Below are 14,682 nucleotides of genomic sequence, written 5' to 3' on the forward strand. Positions count from 1 at the left end.
TGAGTGTAGCTGGGTGGTGAGATGGGTATTCTTGTTGGGTATTAATGGGATTTATATCGGGTGTATTTGAGGCATTTTTACTTCGTCAGCAGTAACAATGTGTTTCTCTTTACATAATGTTATCTCTATGCAGAAAAAACATCAACATATCTTTTGGTATTTAGCCCCTTGGGGACTATTTATCCTTAAAAAGTTGATAAACTGGCCTTGCCCTGAATGATAGGAGATACTAAGCTTCGTCTAACCTTCTCAGTATCTCACACACGATGCAACCCGCAAAATTCAAGCAATTTCCCACGTCATGCGACGGTCTAATCTCATCGTGCGTTGGAAACGTTTTTTTGTGTGTGAAAGCGAAGAACATTTGAAGCTACAGTGGGTTTTATTGCTCATGGTTTGACACGGCAGATGAAATATGTGTTGCTCTTTCATCTTATCCAGCAAGTGATTGAAAATGCTGTCAGTTTGTATTTGCCTGTGAAGGTCACAACACTTCTATCAGGATGCTTCTATTTGTCTTTTCGGTTTCCGGAACCTTTAAAGGAGCTGCGATCGCACTTCATTTCCCTCTGCAGTTTAGCTCAGCTGCATACACATATTAACATGTTTAAAACCCGAAAGCAGGAGCATTGAGAGTACAAAAAGCAATCCACTATTCCTGCGAGCGTTGCATTAGATCCACATAAACAACTATTAATTGAAACCGTCCTTGCTGGAGATGTGTCAGCTCCCGATCCGCTCTCATGTATAGATACTTGCTAAGTGTTTTCCTTCCTTGGCCCGTAAACAGCTGCTTGTGCTTAAGCAGTAAAATGTAAATCTTGACGCTGGCTGTTTATGTAGCCCAGGCTTCTAATCATGCAGACGTATAATTGAGTGACGCATGGTGTCTTTATGAGTGGAGCTGCATTCAAAGGGCAGATCCCTGTATTTATGTCTCTCTCTCTCTCTCTCTCTCTTGGAAATGGAAGTAGCTGCCTCTCATCCCATCTACTTCGTTAAACGAAGCATGTGTTTATATGAATTCCTATTGTAAGTTGTTTAAGTGTGAGGTCCGCACAGAGCTAAATGTTCCGTACGGGTACACTGATTTTATAGCTGTGCGGTGCTATTACTGTTACATAGCCAGAGCATCGGGCATCAAACTTCACTTTTGTTCAGTGTGTGTATGAACAAGCAACCAAGACATGGCGTTGACTTCAAAACACACGTGTCTCATAAATAAAAGGAAACACAAGCATATTTTTGATATGAGACAAGCGATGGAGGATTTACCTTCTAAATTTGAAAATTCTCCATCTTTGGTTTTAATAAAAGCAAAGCATTTTACAATATGATAGTTACTCTGCTGTACACTGCAGATCTGGGTAAAGGAGCAACCCTCCCTGCCTTGATCAAAGCTCCCGTGTCCCCCAATTTAGACAGGAAATTAAAACACAAACAAATAAACTGTGGGCCAAATTGCCAAATTGCGCACAGCTTCTCTTCAGCGACCAACCTCAACGTGCTTCTCAATATTTGAAACATGCAAGCGAGGTTTGGACCCTGTTTTGTGATCTCTGCGAGGCCATATAATCTGGGGGTGGACTTGTTGCTCAAATTAGTGGGTAGAGAAGTGTGCCACATGTTCAGTATCCATAAATATTGACTCTGGCTTTCTAGCTGGCCGCCTCTGACCTTGGTGGGTTTCCATTTTGGGAACAACCTATATGAAATGTGTCCCATTTCCCCACAATCTCTTTCATGCACCATGTGCTCGCGCTCTGCATAGCCCGTCGGTCGTGCTTCTGCTGTCAAACACATGTGGATTGATGAAGTTTTTGTGGTTTTCCAAATTAAAAAGGGTAACTCTGCTCGGGCGTCGAATTAGAGGCGAGTCGCGGCAACAAATCGCTCCCTGGTTTGCGAGCAACATCTCTGAAGATTATCTCCTTGTAGGTATGTTACTGTGTGTTAAGACTACATCTGGCTCAAGGCAGAGGAATGCAGGCCCTGTGTCTCGCCAAGTTTCTGTTAACAGCAGGTGAAAGGCTAATAGTTGGATCTGCAGTGTCATCTCAGGGCTTCGTCTGCCCCCTGACTCCTGGAATGTACGTGATGACAAGAGAAGGCCGCACCATCCACATCCGTGCACAGACACACACGCGGCGCACACACACACACACAAACACACACAAACACACACTGTGGTACGCAAAGAAATGAGCACGTACAGGACTTTGGTGAGCAGAGGACAATAAACCATGTCTTCTAGTCTTCCGCAGGATTTACGTATTAAAACAACAAAACACATTCTATCCTAATCTCTCTCAAATAACCACAAATATCCCCTCTTGAATAGGTTACTTTTCTTATAAGTGTTATGTATTACACATTGTTCTCCTTTAAGGGGGTTTCCATACAAGAACAAAGATACATCTATTAGGAGAACGAAAAGTACATGATGGTGGTTTTACTCCATATTATTCTTTTGGTTACTGAAGATGATTTCCCCCGAAAAGTGAAGGATGAACGGAACGTAGCGGTGAAGATATATGACTTTCAAATGATTAGAACAATATATAATATTCAGCCGACGAGGGAATGTGCGTTTCGTGAAACAAAACCTAGTCTTGTGTTCGTGCTGTATTGTACCTGACTTTTAGCCTCAAAGTAAATAGATTCAAACAGAGAGTGTTCAGTTGTCTGAGAGCTTTCGGACCGAAGGCCTCAGGGGACGGATCAGAGACCGGTCGCGTTAAGTCCTCACCGCTGGGACAAGAGGATTTCCAAGAAACTCCGCTTTAAGCTGATAACAACAGTCTAGAGCTAAACCACCGTTATGAGGATGTGCAGATGCTCCATTGTTTTTTCAACACACCTGTGGAGATTTTGCTGAAGATTCTCCTGCAGGCTTCACTGCAGGCCTAAACAGCTAAATGTTACTGTTAAAGAACGTAGCATTATTTTTAAGTTCCTGTCAATAGTAAAGAAATGTTCATTGCAAAAGGATCTGTAAGAGCTGAGGAACCGCTACCCCATAAATATATATATACATATATATATATATATATATATATATATACAGCTGGGATCCATGTGAGTGTCTCTGTCTTGACCTTAAGGTTTATGCTGTGTCTTTCAGACACTGATTACCGCTATCACGAACAAACAAATGCCCGTTGGAAAGGGGGAAAAAAAAGGACGCTAGTGACGGTGGTGTTTGTGCCGGTTTCACGCCGTCTGGCTGAGTCACAGTGTAACCTCTCAGAGCCCTCAGTAGGTCCTTCTTTTGTGCCTCAGACGGCGTATCTCTACCTGCCCTCTCTTGGCTGCCAGGGTTTCGCTCTCTGCGATGTTGTCCTTTCAATCAGCATGTAATTGGATCAGCCACAGCGATTAGATAAGCGTGATGTATCTGGCTCAAAACAATGATATATACAGTATCAGAGCCGCGTGATCTTCTCAAACCACTCTGGGCATCTCTGATCAAGTCCCTCCACAGCCTTGGCTCGACACATTCCTCAGCCCTGGCCTGGCACAAGCTGTGCCAAGGCACACACACACACACACACACACACACACATACAATATGTGCATGAACGTGCACTCAAAACACACACCTTTATATCATTTTAAACAAAACACTTCTATATACAGAAGGAAAAAGAGGGAGAAAGCCTCGGATAAAGCCCTCTCTTTCTAATCCTCTCACTCGGGTAATTAAAGATACTCACAGCTTACTGTGTGAGGCCTTATCCTCCAATCTAAAGCATCTAAATGCCGAGCAGCTTTTACCTGGGTTTGGGTTTAGAGCACTAGCTTCACCAAATGGTGTTTTGGCAACAGCAGGGACCCAACTGTCACTGCCAACAGATTAACACGACAATAGTGCAAATCTATACACTATGAATTAACATGCTCTCTCATACTCTGATTGTATGTATGAATGGGAGAATAAATGAATGAATGAACTGAAAAGGATCAACTGGACAGAAAGTATATGTCACTATAAGCCACCTTTAACTGAATCCGTTAATGAGATAAAAGTCAAAACAGAATCTGGAAAGCAGAAGAGATTACCCAGAAAAAATAAAAGTATAAAATCAAAAGTGCTTGGATCCAGCGAGGGGAAGGCCAAGAGTCTGTGCACACTGCCACTCAGGTAACGGCATGCAGCCACGGGCCTCTCTGTATTTTAATTGCTAAGGGGAAGATCTGGGATTATCCCTCATAAAATGTTATTGTCCTGGAAGGAGAGAAAGATATCTTGTGATCTGCGGGGGATTTAATCTATCGCCATCTCTCCGAAGAGAACAGGCCCCGGCGCTTTGGCCAAAACACAGCCGCCTGCCCGAACCACCATCACCTAATAGAAGTCACTCGAGGGAATCAATGGGGGCTTTTCTTGTGGAGATCACCCAAACATTACCGCTGTTGGCTACACCCCACAGGCTCAAAACAATGCAGCAAAGTTTCTCTCACCCGCCTCCACACCACTGAGAGCATGCACTGTACAAACGCAGCAGGTCAAATCTAGATGAATCTTTTCAACAACAAATTATTAATGCTGGAGTTTCAAAATGTTGAGTTGTACCTAAAACTAATGGAGCAGCAACATGCCAAAACCTGCCACCGATATGTTGATGAACTGCTGTGAAATGACATCAAGAAAAGATCAATGGAGCCAGGAGGAAGCTTGTATACATCTGCTCTGGTGTCAGACACACATGTACAAGCACACCCACACACACACACACACACAGTGAAGTTCAGCAGGAGGATGTGATAGTCCCTCTGAGGGACTAATCCTTTAAAACCACAAACGCAACACATTGTGATGCCTTTATCTATTAGCCTTAATCCAAAAGCCAAACACGTATGATGATCCAGCTATTAACACCTCGATCAATTATCTATTTATGAAGCAGCATGAGTCGACATGTTTGTTTTCTTTCTTTCTTTTGCACCGTGTGGTCAAATTCACATCGGAATATTACACCACCTAGGGACTACAACAAGCCATTTTGATGTTATTTAAAAACATTACACAAATAGACGATTGCTAGTATGGAACATAACCTCAAAAAAACAAACAACTAAAAGCAACAGTATGGTTTTAACTGTTGACTTAATGACTATTTTTATGGCGTGAATTTCCAGGACATGTATAGATGAGGAAAAGAGAGTTGTTTGTAATACGGACAGATATTCTATTTATTGAAGGTTCTCAAACGTTCTGAGGGGCCACATGGATCATCAGGAGGGGCTCAGCATTTTGTGGAATAATTTGATTTTACTGTAGTGTAAATCAACGGGACTTTATTCACATTTGAGACTGTATAAAAGACTATTCCAATTGTTTTCACTACTGACTCAAGCCATTTAAAAAAAAAATCCTCCTGTGAGGGTCAAATGTTATCCAAACTGGGTCCGTGGCTCTAATGTGCGTATACATTTGACATCATCAGACGTGAAATCGTTCGGAGCCTCCGGGTTGTGGAGGTCCGCAGGAGGTGCTTTTACGGTGGACAAATGATTGACAGCCCTCGGTGACATCACTGCACGACAAAAAGAGTCGCTGGGGGAAGAGCAGGCACCAATCAATGCAAACCACTACGCTGTGGAGCACAGAGGAGAGGCAGCAAGGTCCAAGGAGCGACACTTGAGTGCGCTTATCTCCCTTGAAGGCAGCTCCGCTCAACTTTTTGTGTGCCTCGACGAACTGTTCTCTATTCGAAGATGTTCAACCAAGATGTTTTACACTTAGATCGGTCCTGCCTACGCGAGCTCGCTTCCTCATAGACTTAACATATTTTTTTTTTCCTTCTTTCCGCGCTGACCAAGACCTAACCCCGAAATTGCAGCTGGTGAGAATATGTGCGAGAGGCGATCGGCGAAGGGCATGGGCTGTCTTTGGTCCCTCAAGGAGAAGCAGCGTGGATTAAACACGTATTAATGTGGAATTTATCGGAGCACCAAGGTGGAACGACGACCGGACACAGCGCTTTCTCGTCAGGTAAAGACTTTTCAGCGAATTGGTCAACTTTTCCCAAATAACCCAAATGATAACAGTGTCGGCTAGTATAAATCAACTCGCTTCAAGAGGAAACGTTGACTTTACAAACAGAAATCAACAGTTCTCGCAGCGCTTATGCTGACAGGGTGTGTGCGTGTTTGTGCGTAAAAGTTAAAGCGTTCCCATTTTGAGCCTCGGGGGAAAAACGAAGCGAAAAGAGAATTATAAAAAAGTTGTTTCTCTGGAGGTTGTGTTACTCAGATGATATGAAGTTCTAGGTGGGTTTTTTTTAATGTCTTGTCCCGGGCTACATCTGGCTCTGGTACGCACGTCAGATCTAACACCTGCGAGCCTCTTGAAGTAACTCTATCCCTTATGATTATACATGACCGTCAAAGCCTCTGCAAATAAGACGCCTGTTGCTCCGTCTGACTGCCTCTCGTGCTGCCGTGTATTCTAACTCCTTCTCCAACATTCTTGCATGCCTCCTGTGATCAGACGACTTGCCCTTCTTTTCATTTCACTTCACTTAAAACGTGCTTTCCTATCTCTTCTAATTGCAGACTTTATGTCTGCGGTGTCCCCCGCTACCTTCTTTGATTTGTCATTCCCCCACCTTTTTTTTTTTTTGGTTCGTCTCTTTTATTACTCCCTCACCTTGATATGTTTCTATGTTTCTGCTCATGTTAAGATCAATCTTCTGTTTCTGTTAGACGCGCTATATAGCTAGCGGGGCCCTTTTTTGTTGTACTTCAAAGTGAGGAGCTGTCTTCCCTTTTTAACCTGCTCTCTTTCAATCATTCCTACTGTATGGGAGGAGGGGGGGGGGGGTCGCGCTCACTTTGGAGAATGCTTGCAGTGAAGCCCCTGCTGTGTCTACCTCATGTCAATACCTCAGCGCCAGTGTATTGACGCGAAACCAACTTTCTCCACAGGGACTGACTGATCATGGTCGCTGTGGTCCGCTCTTTCATGGTACTGCTGATCGCTCAGGTGTTGCTGGAAGGTGCTACGGGACTCATCCCCGAGGTCGGCCGGAGGAAATACAGCGAATCCGGGAAGCAGACCCCCGAGCAGTCGGAGAGCTTCCTCCACGAGTTCGAGCTCCGGCTTCTCAACATGTTTGGACTGAGGCGCAGGCCGACCCCGAGCAAGCAAGCCGTGGTGCCGCAGTACATGGTGGATCTTTACCGCATGCACTCAGCGAACGGAGACCACAGCACCAAACGACCCAAGAGCATGGGGAAGCACGCGGAGAGGGCCGCCAGCAAGGCCAACACGATTAGAAGCTTTCACCATGAAGGTATGTATTAGTGACATACCTTTACCTGTCTCTCTCAGACGGCCCGAACCTATATTTAAACATGACTCAGTGCGTCAAGGCTGAACTTCAGAGTCTTCGCTGTTTTATGGAGCGTTAGTCATTTACAGGTGACACGCGTCCACGTTATGTGTCACTCTTTAATACGTTTGGGATTGCTTAAACCACGCTGACACGATTTACAAAAAAAATAAAAAATGCATCCCAATTATACGAACTCATATATGTATATGTAGTGAGCTTCACCAAAACATCTCCCCTCTGGCGCAGCTGTCACAGGGTTCAAACACATCAAGGGGGCGGTGGTGTCCCTGGGGTAATTTGTTTCTTAATAATTGATGGTGTTTGCGTGGGCTCTGAAAACAGTTTTTCCAGACACGCACCACAGGAGCAGGATAAAGGGCGGTGTGCGCCTGTGCGCAGGTGATAGTCATCACCCTGTTACTTCAATGACACAAGACATGACATTATGCCAACACGCGTTATGACAAAGTCATCGTGTCAGACTGAATTCTGAGTCATTTCTAACAGGACTTACACGAGTACTTAGTAAAAGAAAAGGGGGGAGGAGGGGTGGTGCGTCTTTACTCTTTCCAAATCGCCCCTCTATCCGCGCCGTGCGCCATTACGCACGTTCCAACAACACCATAATTGCTCACTTAGTTTATATGTTGGATACGCGCCGATTGTTGAATTCAGTGTTTCAATTTCATTTTTACTTCCAAGTTAACACATGCTGCTCGGATGAATGAGGCTCCCACACGTGGATAAAGCGCGTTAGTCCACTAGCTGTACACTATATGTGTTTACACAATACCACTGACGAAGAGGGGTATTTTAAGCTGCCTAAAATAATCTAACAGGTGAAATTTAAACATGACTGATGCTTTATTTATATATATAAATCTGGGCAGCAGAGCCTGCACCTGGTCACAATATCAAGATGATTTATGTATGATAAAAAAAAAACGTTACTGTCAAACATAGCAACTCTGTATCTACCATTCAATTCCCTATGTTCCAATATTTCACTTTTAACTACATTCAAGTTACCGAGTCCATAGGGGCTCTATACAGAGTCCTTATACAGAGTTTTAAGTGTTTGAGTGGGGAAGTTTCCATCAGGGGTGAGTCAGAGGGGTGGTTGAGTGGTTGCTTGGGTGCTCTCCAGAGGCCTAGTGCAATGACACCCAGTGGCTACACTGACACACTACAAACAAGCCTGGCCCGGGCAGCCAGGCTGAGTGACTGCTCCCTGCCCACTACTGGAAACCTCTGCACCGGGCCAGCACACACCTTGACACCACTGGCCATTACCAATGTGTTCAGACTGTGTTTACACATGCTCCGCTGGCTCTTTCATCCCATGCTAACAGAGCTGCAGGGTTGCTAAGTCCTCCCTCGTCAAGAGACGCGCAATTGATGGCTACTCCGCATAATAAGCATGTATCTACAGATGTAAGCGCAGCACATCATCGCAAACGACTCTAATCATTCATCAAATCTGTCTTCTGATATTAAATTCAATCGGATAATTAGTTTCACTCCTATCACTTTTCAAAAATAACCATTTCCCGTGCCAAATAGAACATTTCCACTATTGCGCAGGAAGTGGCTGTCTGGAGACAGGTCCGTGATGAATGACCCAACATTAGCCTTTATCTTCTGTTTTGGCATGCAGCGCAAAAAGAAATTAGGAATGTTGATACACTCATATCTGTGGTTCACACGTTTTCGACAAGCCTCAACTTGTTCACACAGAAGAGAGACAGACGGGAGAGAGTGAGAACGCTGCTGCAGGAAAAAAAAAGCAGAGAAAGAGTGACAGACAAGGAGGCGGAAAGGAAAGAGGATTTGGGGCTAAGAGAACAGAGGGAGAAGGGGATTTGGGAGCTGAGGAAGGAAAGAAAGAGAGGGATTGGGGACAGGGGAGAGGGAACGAGAGACAGGGGGCTTTCCCACATCAAATGAGGAGTGATAGGCCTAATTGAGGTCTTTGTGCTTCTGTAGGGAGGTTTAGGATGAGATGGTGGAATTTCCTAAATGGCTCCTTTGAAACAGCACCGAGTTCAAAGTTTGTGTTTGTTTCACCACACCAAACAGATTAAAAAAGTGTGTCTATACATCGTCTATGAACTTCATAAGGTACAAGTTCAAAGTGGAGCTGCCTTGAAGAAAATTGCAGCTTCAACGTCTGTCATTTATGGTACAATATAGGAGGGGAATACCTCGCATGATCAGAGAGGAGAATGTTTCCAGGCTTAGATCCATTAGCGATAAAGTTAACAATAAAATCTATTTGTGGATTTTCTCCTACATTTAGATATTAATAGCATCCTATGTCTTCTCATAGGATTATTACGATGGGATTATTAACTTGATTTTTCAAAGCTGGCAAAGGTTAATGCAACAGCTGCCATTTATGTTAGAATTTATGTAGTCAGCTTGATACTGATTTCCACATTGCTCTTTTGTTCATACTCATCTTTTTCACTGATTGTGGGAATTGTGTGCAGCAGCCAACTATAGGGCAAATGTGCCATTTGAAGGCCGACGGACGAGCATGTTTGACGTTATCAATCGATGGAAGCGCACCGCTTTCAGCTTCTGACGTTCGGTAAATTCATGAGCATGACAATAATGACGGTATCACATCCCCGTGAGAATATTACACAGAGTCGCACATGCCAAGTTTCGATGTGTGTGTTAATGCCTGTGTGACAATGGACCACACCCACTCAGTGTAACCATGTGGCAGCTTGGCCGGCTGCGCAGAAAGAAGGCTGCAGGTTGTGTGCGAGTGCATGTGTGTGTGTGTGTGAGAGAGAGCGAGAGAGACGGAGAGAGAAAACATGTGAGAAACCATCCTTTGCCAATATTTCCCTGCTCACAGATTAACCATAAAGCCACCTAGGCTTTAATCATAGATTTTGTTTATCGTGCTTGTACCATGCGTACACTCATTGTTTCATCCTTGGCATGAATTTCACACATATCCTCTTACGCTATGTTTGTCTCTGTGCCATCTCTTGTAGAGTCTATGGAGGCCCTGGCCAGGCTGAAAGGCAAAACGACCCAGCAGTTCTACTTCAACCTCACTTCTATCCCCGATGAGGAGCTCATCACGTCTGCAGAGCTTCGCGTCTACAGGGATCAGGTCATGGGAGCTGCACCCCCCAACAACAGCTCCAGAAACAGCAGCACCAGTGATAGTGCTCCGGCTGGTGGCTTCCACCGTATCAACATTTATGAGATATTTGGAGTTCCCTCCCCTCAAGGTAGGGAACCCCTGGCACGTCTGCTGGACACTCGGCTAGTGCAGGACTCTTTGAGCCGCTGGGAGAGCTTTGACGTCAGCCCCGCCGTGTCTCAGTGGACCTCTGGGAAAGGTCACAACCATGGCTTCATGGTGGAGGTGCATCACCCAGAGGAGGGGGAGATGGATGGGGAGCATGCCCAGAGACGTAGTAGGCACATCAGGGTGAGCCGGTCCCTGCACCGGGACCAGGACTTGTGGCCTCAGGCTCGGCCTCTGCTGGTGACGTACGGCCATGACGGCCGCGGGGACTCAGTGCTCCACACGCGGGAGAAACGTCAGGCGGCGCTCCGCAAACAGCGCAGGAAGCACCAGCACAAGGCCAGCTGCAAGAGGCATGCCCTGTACGTGGACTTCAGTGACGTGGGGTGGAACGAGTGGATAGTGGCGCCCCCCGGCTACCACGCCTTTTATTGCCATGGGGAATGTCCGTTCCCCCTGGCAGACCACCTCAATTCCACCAATCACGCCATTGTGCAGACGCTGGTCAACTCGGTGAACTCGAACATCCCCAGAGCCTGTTGCGTGCCCACTGACCTCAGCCCCATCTCCCTGCTCTACCTGGATGAATACGAGAAGGTCATCCTGAAAAACTACCAGGATATGGTGGTGGAGGGATGTGGCTGCCGGTGAGAACCTGACAGTGGTATGGATAGAAAGACAGCGTGGGCAAGAGAGACTGAAAGAGACATCAGAGGTTATTATGGACACCCGGTTTCCCAATGAAGACGTTTATTTATATGAAAGACAAAACAGAGCTATTGTGGAAGAAGAAAAAAAGCTATATATGAATATATTTATGTCTACGTAAAGTTGGGAAAAATAAATATTTTAATCAGAGGAATATTCCTTTACTGGTTTTGAAAATGTATTTCTGATGTACATTTCAAAATGGGTGCAATACCACATGAAGTATAATGCTCAGATTTTTATTTTGTATTTATTTCTATTATAACCACTTTATTTGTAAATAAATTATGTGTATTTATCGTGAAAAAAAAACAAAACGTGGTCACTCCAATTTTCCAAGAGCAGCAACAGTGAACCAGTCACCCATTGTTGATGTATCCATGTCAGGGGCCGACGTGTGCGGCTGACATGAATAACAGAGTTTCAAATTCTGACAGAAATTAGCTGCACAAATATAGCACATGACAAGAAGCTCACACCGCACTGATTGCAAACCGAGCGTCGGAGACTCCTTTTTGGTAAATGTAATTGGAAACCAACAACAATAGAGGCGTAGAGGGGAAAGCGACCGAGGCGGGTCAGGGTGCCGGGTCAGGGTGCCGGCTGGTGTAATGAACTGCGGCGGGGTGCAGGGTCACAGGACGGGAGTGACAAGTTACAAGCTCACAAATGTGATAGACTCCCAAGGGAGGATTAGAAAAACACTAGAGCATGTTTTCATGCATTACATGTCACTGCAAAGATCCCTGGGAAGGTTCGACTAGCTCGTGTGTTTTCTCTGGTCCTAACCGATATGAACGGAGGGGGGGGGGGGGGGTCTGACGAGGGTTCAGGTTTATTTATGGTACGATTTGAGACGGAAAGATTGCAAACTGTGGCAGTCAAGACACACCAACAAGGCTCTCAGCAAGAAAAGATTCCTTCTGGCACTTTAATTAATAAAGACAAAAACACACACCTGCACCTGTCCACATACTGCACATGCTCAGACAGATTCTTCCCCACTTCTGTGTTGGCTGCCTTTCTTTGTCGTCTCTGACTCACAAGGCTCTGATGTGTTTCGGCACTGAAGTAAAAAAGCAAAAAGAAAAGAAAAGAAAAGAAATACAGAGGCATGTCTCAGAAGATTACTCTGCTGCAGCAGATAATGAAGTGCAACACAAACAATACCAAACACTGACACCGGAAAACAGCTTAAGAGTCGCGTTTTATTCACGGTGACAAAAAACAAAACATACCGTATGTTGCAGTAAGACAGTTTGAATCATGAACACCTGGGTCAATATCTTCATACTGCAACGTGTTTGATGGAAACAACATAGTATCTATGTAGGCAAGTAGACTATAACTGCTCCAGAAAGACACAGTGTAGCCACAATAGCGGATCAGATAATGAGAGGGAGAAGAGAGGCAAGAGAGGGAGAGTTTTGACTGACTGCGTTTTTCTGCTGTGTTTGCATTAGAAAGGGTTTGGAGGGATCACAAGGCAGCTCAAAATGCTCTAAATAGAATGTTTTTTATGTGAGCGCACATTGGGACCGTGGAATGTTGGTTTTCAATCTCAGACACATGCATACGCTTGCATGGAAAACCAACGTGGTTGTTTTTTCAATCATCTATTCAAGGGTTTCCTGGTGGGCTTTTTCTCTTCAAAAAACAAATGTGCGTCGGGACAAAGATACGCTTGTTACTTATATAGGAAACGTAAATCAAAACAGAAGGGGCCGTGAGACTTTATTCACGGGAAGTAAAAACATTGAAATGTCACTTTTATTTTTTTTCATGTGCCTCAGATCATATCCGTTTACCTATTCTTATCCTCCAAGGGTGTTTGCACCCGTCTACTCTAGATGATGCAACTATCCAATTATTTTATACCCTCCCAACGTGTACACACACACACACACACACACACACATGCACCTCCTCCACCTCCCACCACATTTCAGTTTCAATCTTCCGCATGTGTTATTTTATTCTACCTTGCATCTCCGCCCCCCTGGTCCCATCTGGTGTCCATTTCTCCTCTGTGGACCCCCACCATACCACAACCTCACACATGGGCTGCACATACCTCTCTGCCAGTAGCAGCACCATTTTAATGGACTTCAGGAGGAAGTCACTTCGCTTGGCACAATTAATGAACATTTGATACAAATGAACACTAAAAACTTTAACCTCCAAAAAAAAAAAACGTTTCTGGAAATGTTTTGTGTTGAAGCAAAAAAAAAAAAGTGTTAAGATTGAGTGGTTTTTGGCTTTATAGTTCAAGTCCATAAACCTTTCATTGGGTTGGGTGGAAATACTGCTCCCAGGCTGGGTGACACATGGGTAGCGCTCCTGAAACTCCCCGTCCCGGATGAACTGGGTTCCGGTTGTACTGTGAGTCGGCCACTGTTTCCTCGACTTCTGGAGCTTCTCTTTTTAGAGCCACGTTAGTATCAGACAGCTCCTCGGGGACCACTCCTAAACTTCTCACTAAGAACAAGGGGTCAAGGGTGAAAGTAATAAGGACCTATTATCTCGGCCATTACTGACTGACTTTCCCGGGTCGTCACGTCATCGCGGGCTAGCGACTTCGAGAGTGGTCAGCCACCGGTCGAGACTGAGAACATGTTTCAGAGTCCATTCTTTTTATCCAGCACAACAACCACCTCATTTCATGGCATATAGGAGAATTGATGACGAGCTAAACATTTAGTCTTGTGTGTTACTATTTATTCCATGATTTTGTTACAAAAGCTCAACTGTGAGATATGTGTTCTTGGCAAGATTCTCTTCACCTGCTACACAGACCTCTGCAAAGTCCCTCTCCGAAAACAGATTTTCCCCTTTTCCTTCTCCGCGAACATCTGGTAAATCTGTTAAAGGTGTCCTTCGCCGTCTTTGTTTACGCACAAAACACACAACAGAGCAGCCGCACAACTGATGAGCAAAACACTGGGAGCCGGGACCTACTAGCGTGGCAGGGCTCGATCGCTCTGTTTGGTTCGCAGCAAACCACACCAAAACTATCGGCAGCCCCAAACAACCCGAATCATAAGGGCTATAAAATCAGATTTCCAGATTTCTGGCTGGCCCAGAATTGGAAAGTATGTGGCGTGCCGTGTATCTTTGATGAGACAGAGGGCTCTAGTCACTATGGGAGATCTCGACTGGCTCTGTGCCAAGGCGAAACACGAAAACGCAGAGAAGTGAAGAGCTACACTGCCCACTTTTGGAGTGTTTTTCTGACTTTGGATCATTTCTCCTCCATGTGCTGCATACACAAATTTTTAGAGGTGGTGCACATGGTGTTTTTTTTCTTCTGTATTCTGAGAACAGCCAGTGAGATGACGTCCAGCATAGCTAAAACTG

At 45.0% G+C, this 14,682-nt stretch overlaps 1 protein-coding gene across 1 annotated transcript; it reads left to right on the plus strand.

The window, feature by feature from the left end:
* The first annotated feature begins 5,658 nt into the window (after nt 1-5,658).
* Nucleotides 5,659-11,619, plus strand: bmp2b (bone morphogenetic protein 2b). Its single transcript, XM_079180110.1, has 3 exons — nt 5,659-5,998; nt 6,934-7,301; nt 10,355-11,619. The coding sequence occupies exons 2-3, from the start codon at nt 6,947-6,949 to the stop codon at nt 11,266-11,268; spliced, it is 1,269 nt and encodes a 422-aa protein (XP_079036236.1). The 5' UTR covers nt 5,659-5,998; nt 6,934-6,946; the 3' UTR covers nt 11,269-11,619.
* The last annotated feature ends 3,063 nt before the right edge of the window (nt 11,620-14,682 follow it).

This window comes from Pholis gunnellus (assembly GCF_910591455.1).
Source record: "Pholis gunnellus genome assembly, chromosome: 19".
Lineage (NCBI taxonomy): Eukaryota > Metazoa > Chordata > Actinopteri > Perciformes > Pholidae > Pholis > Pholis gunnellus.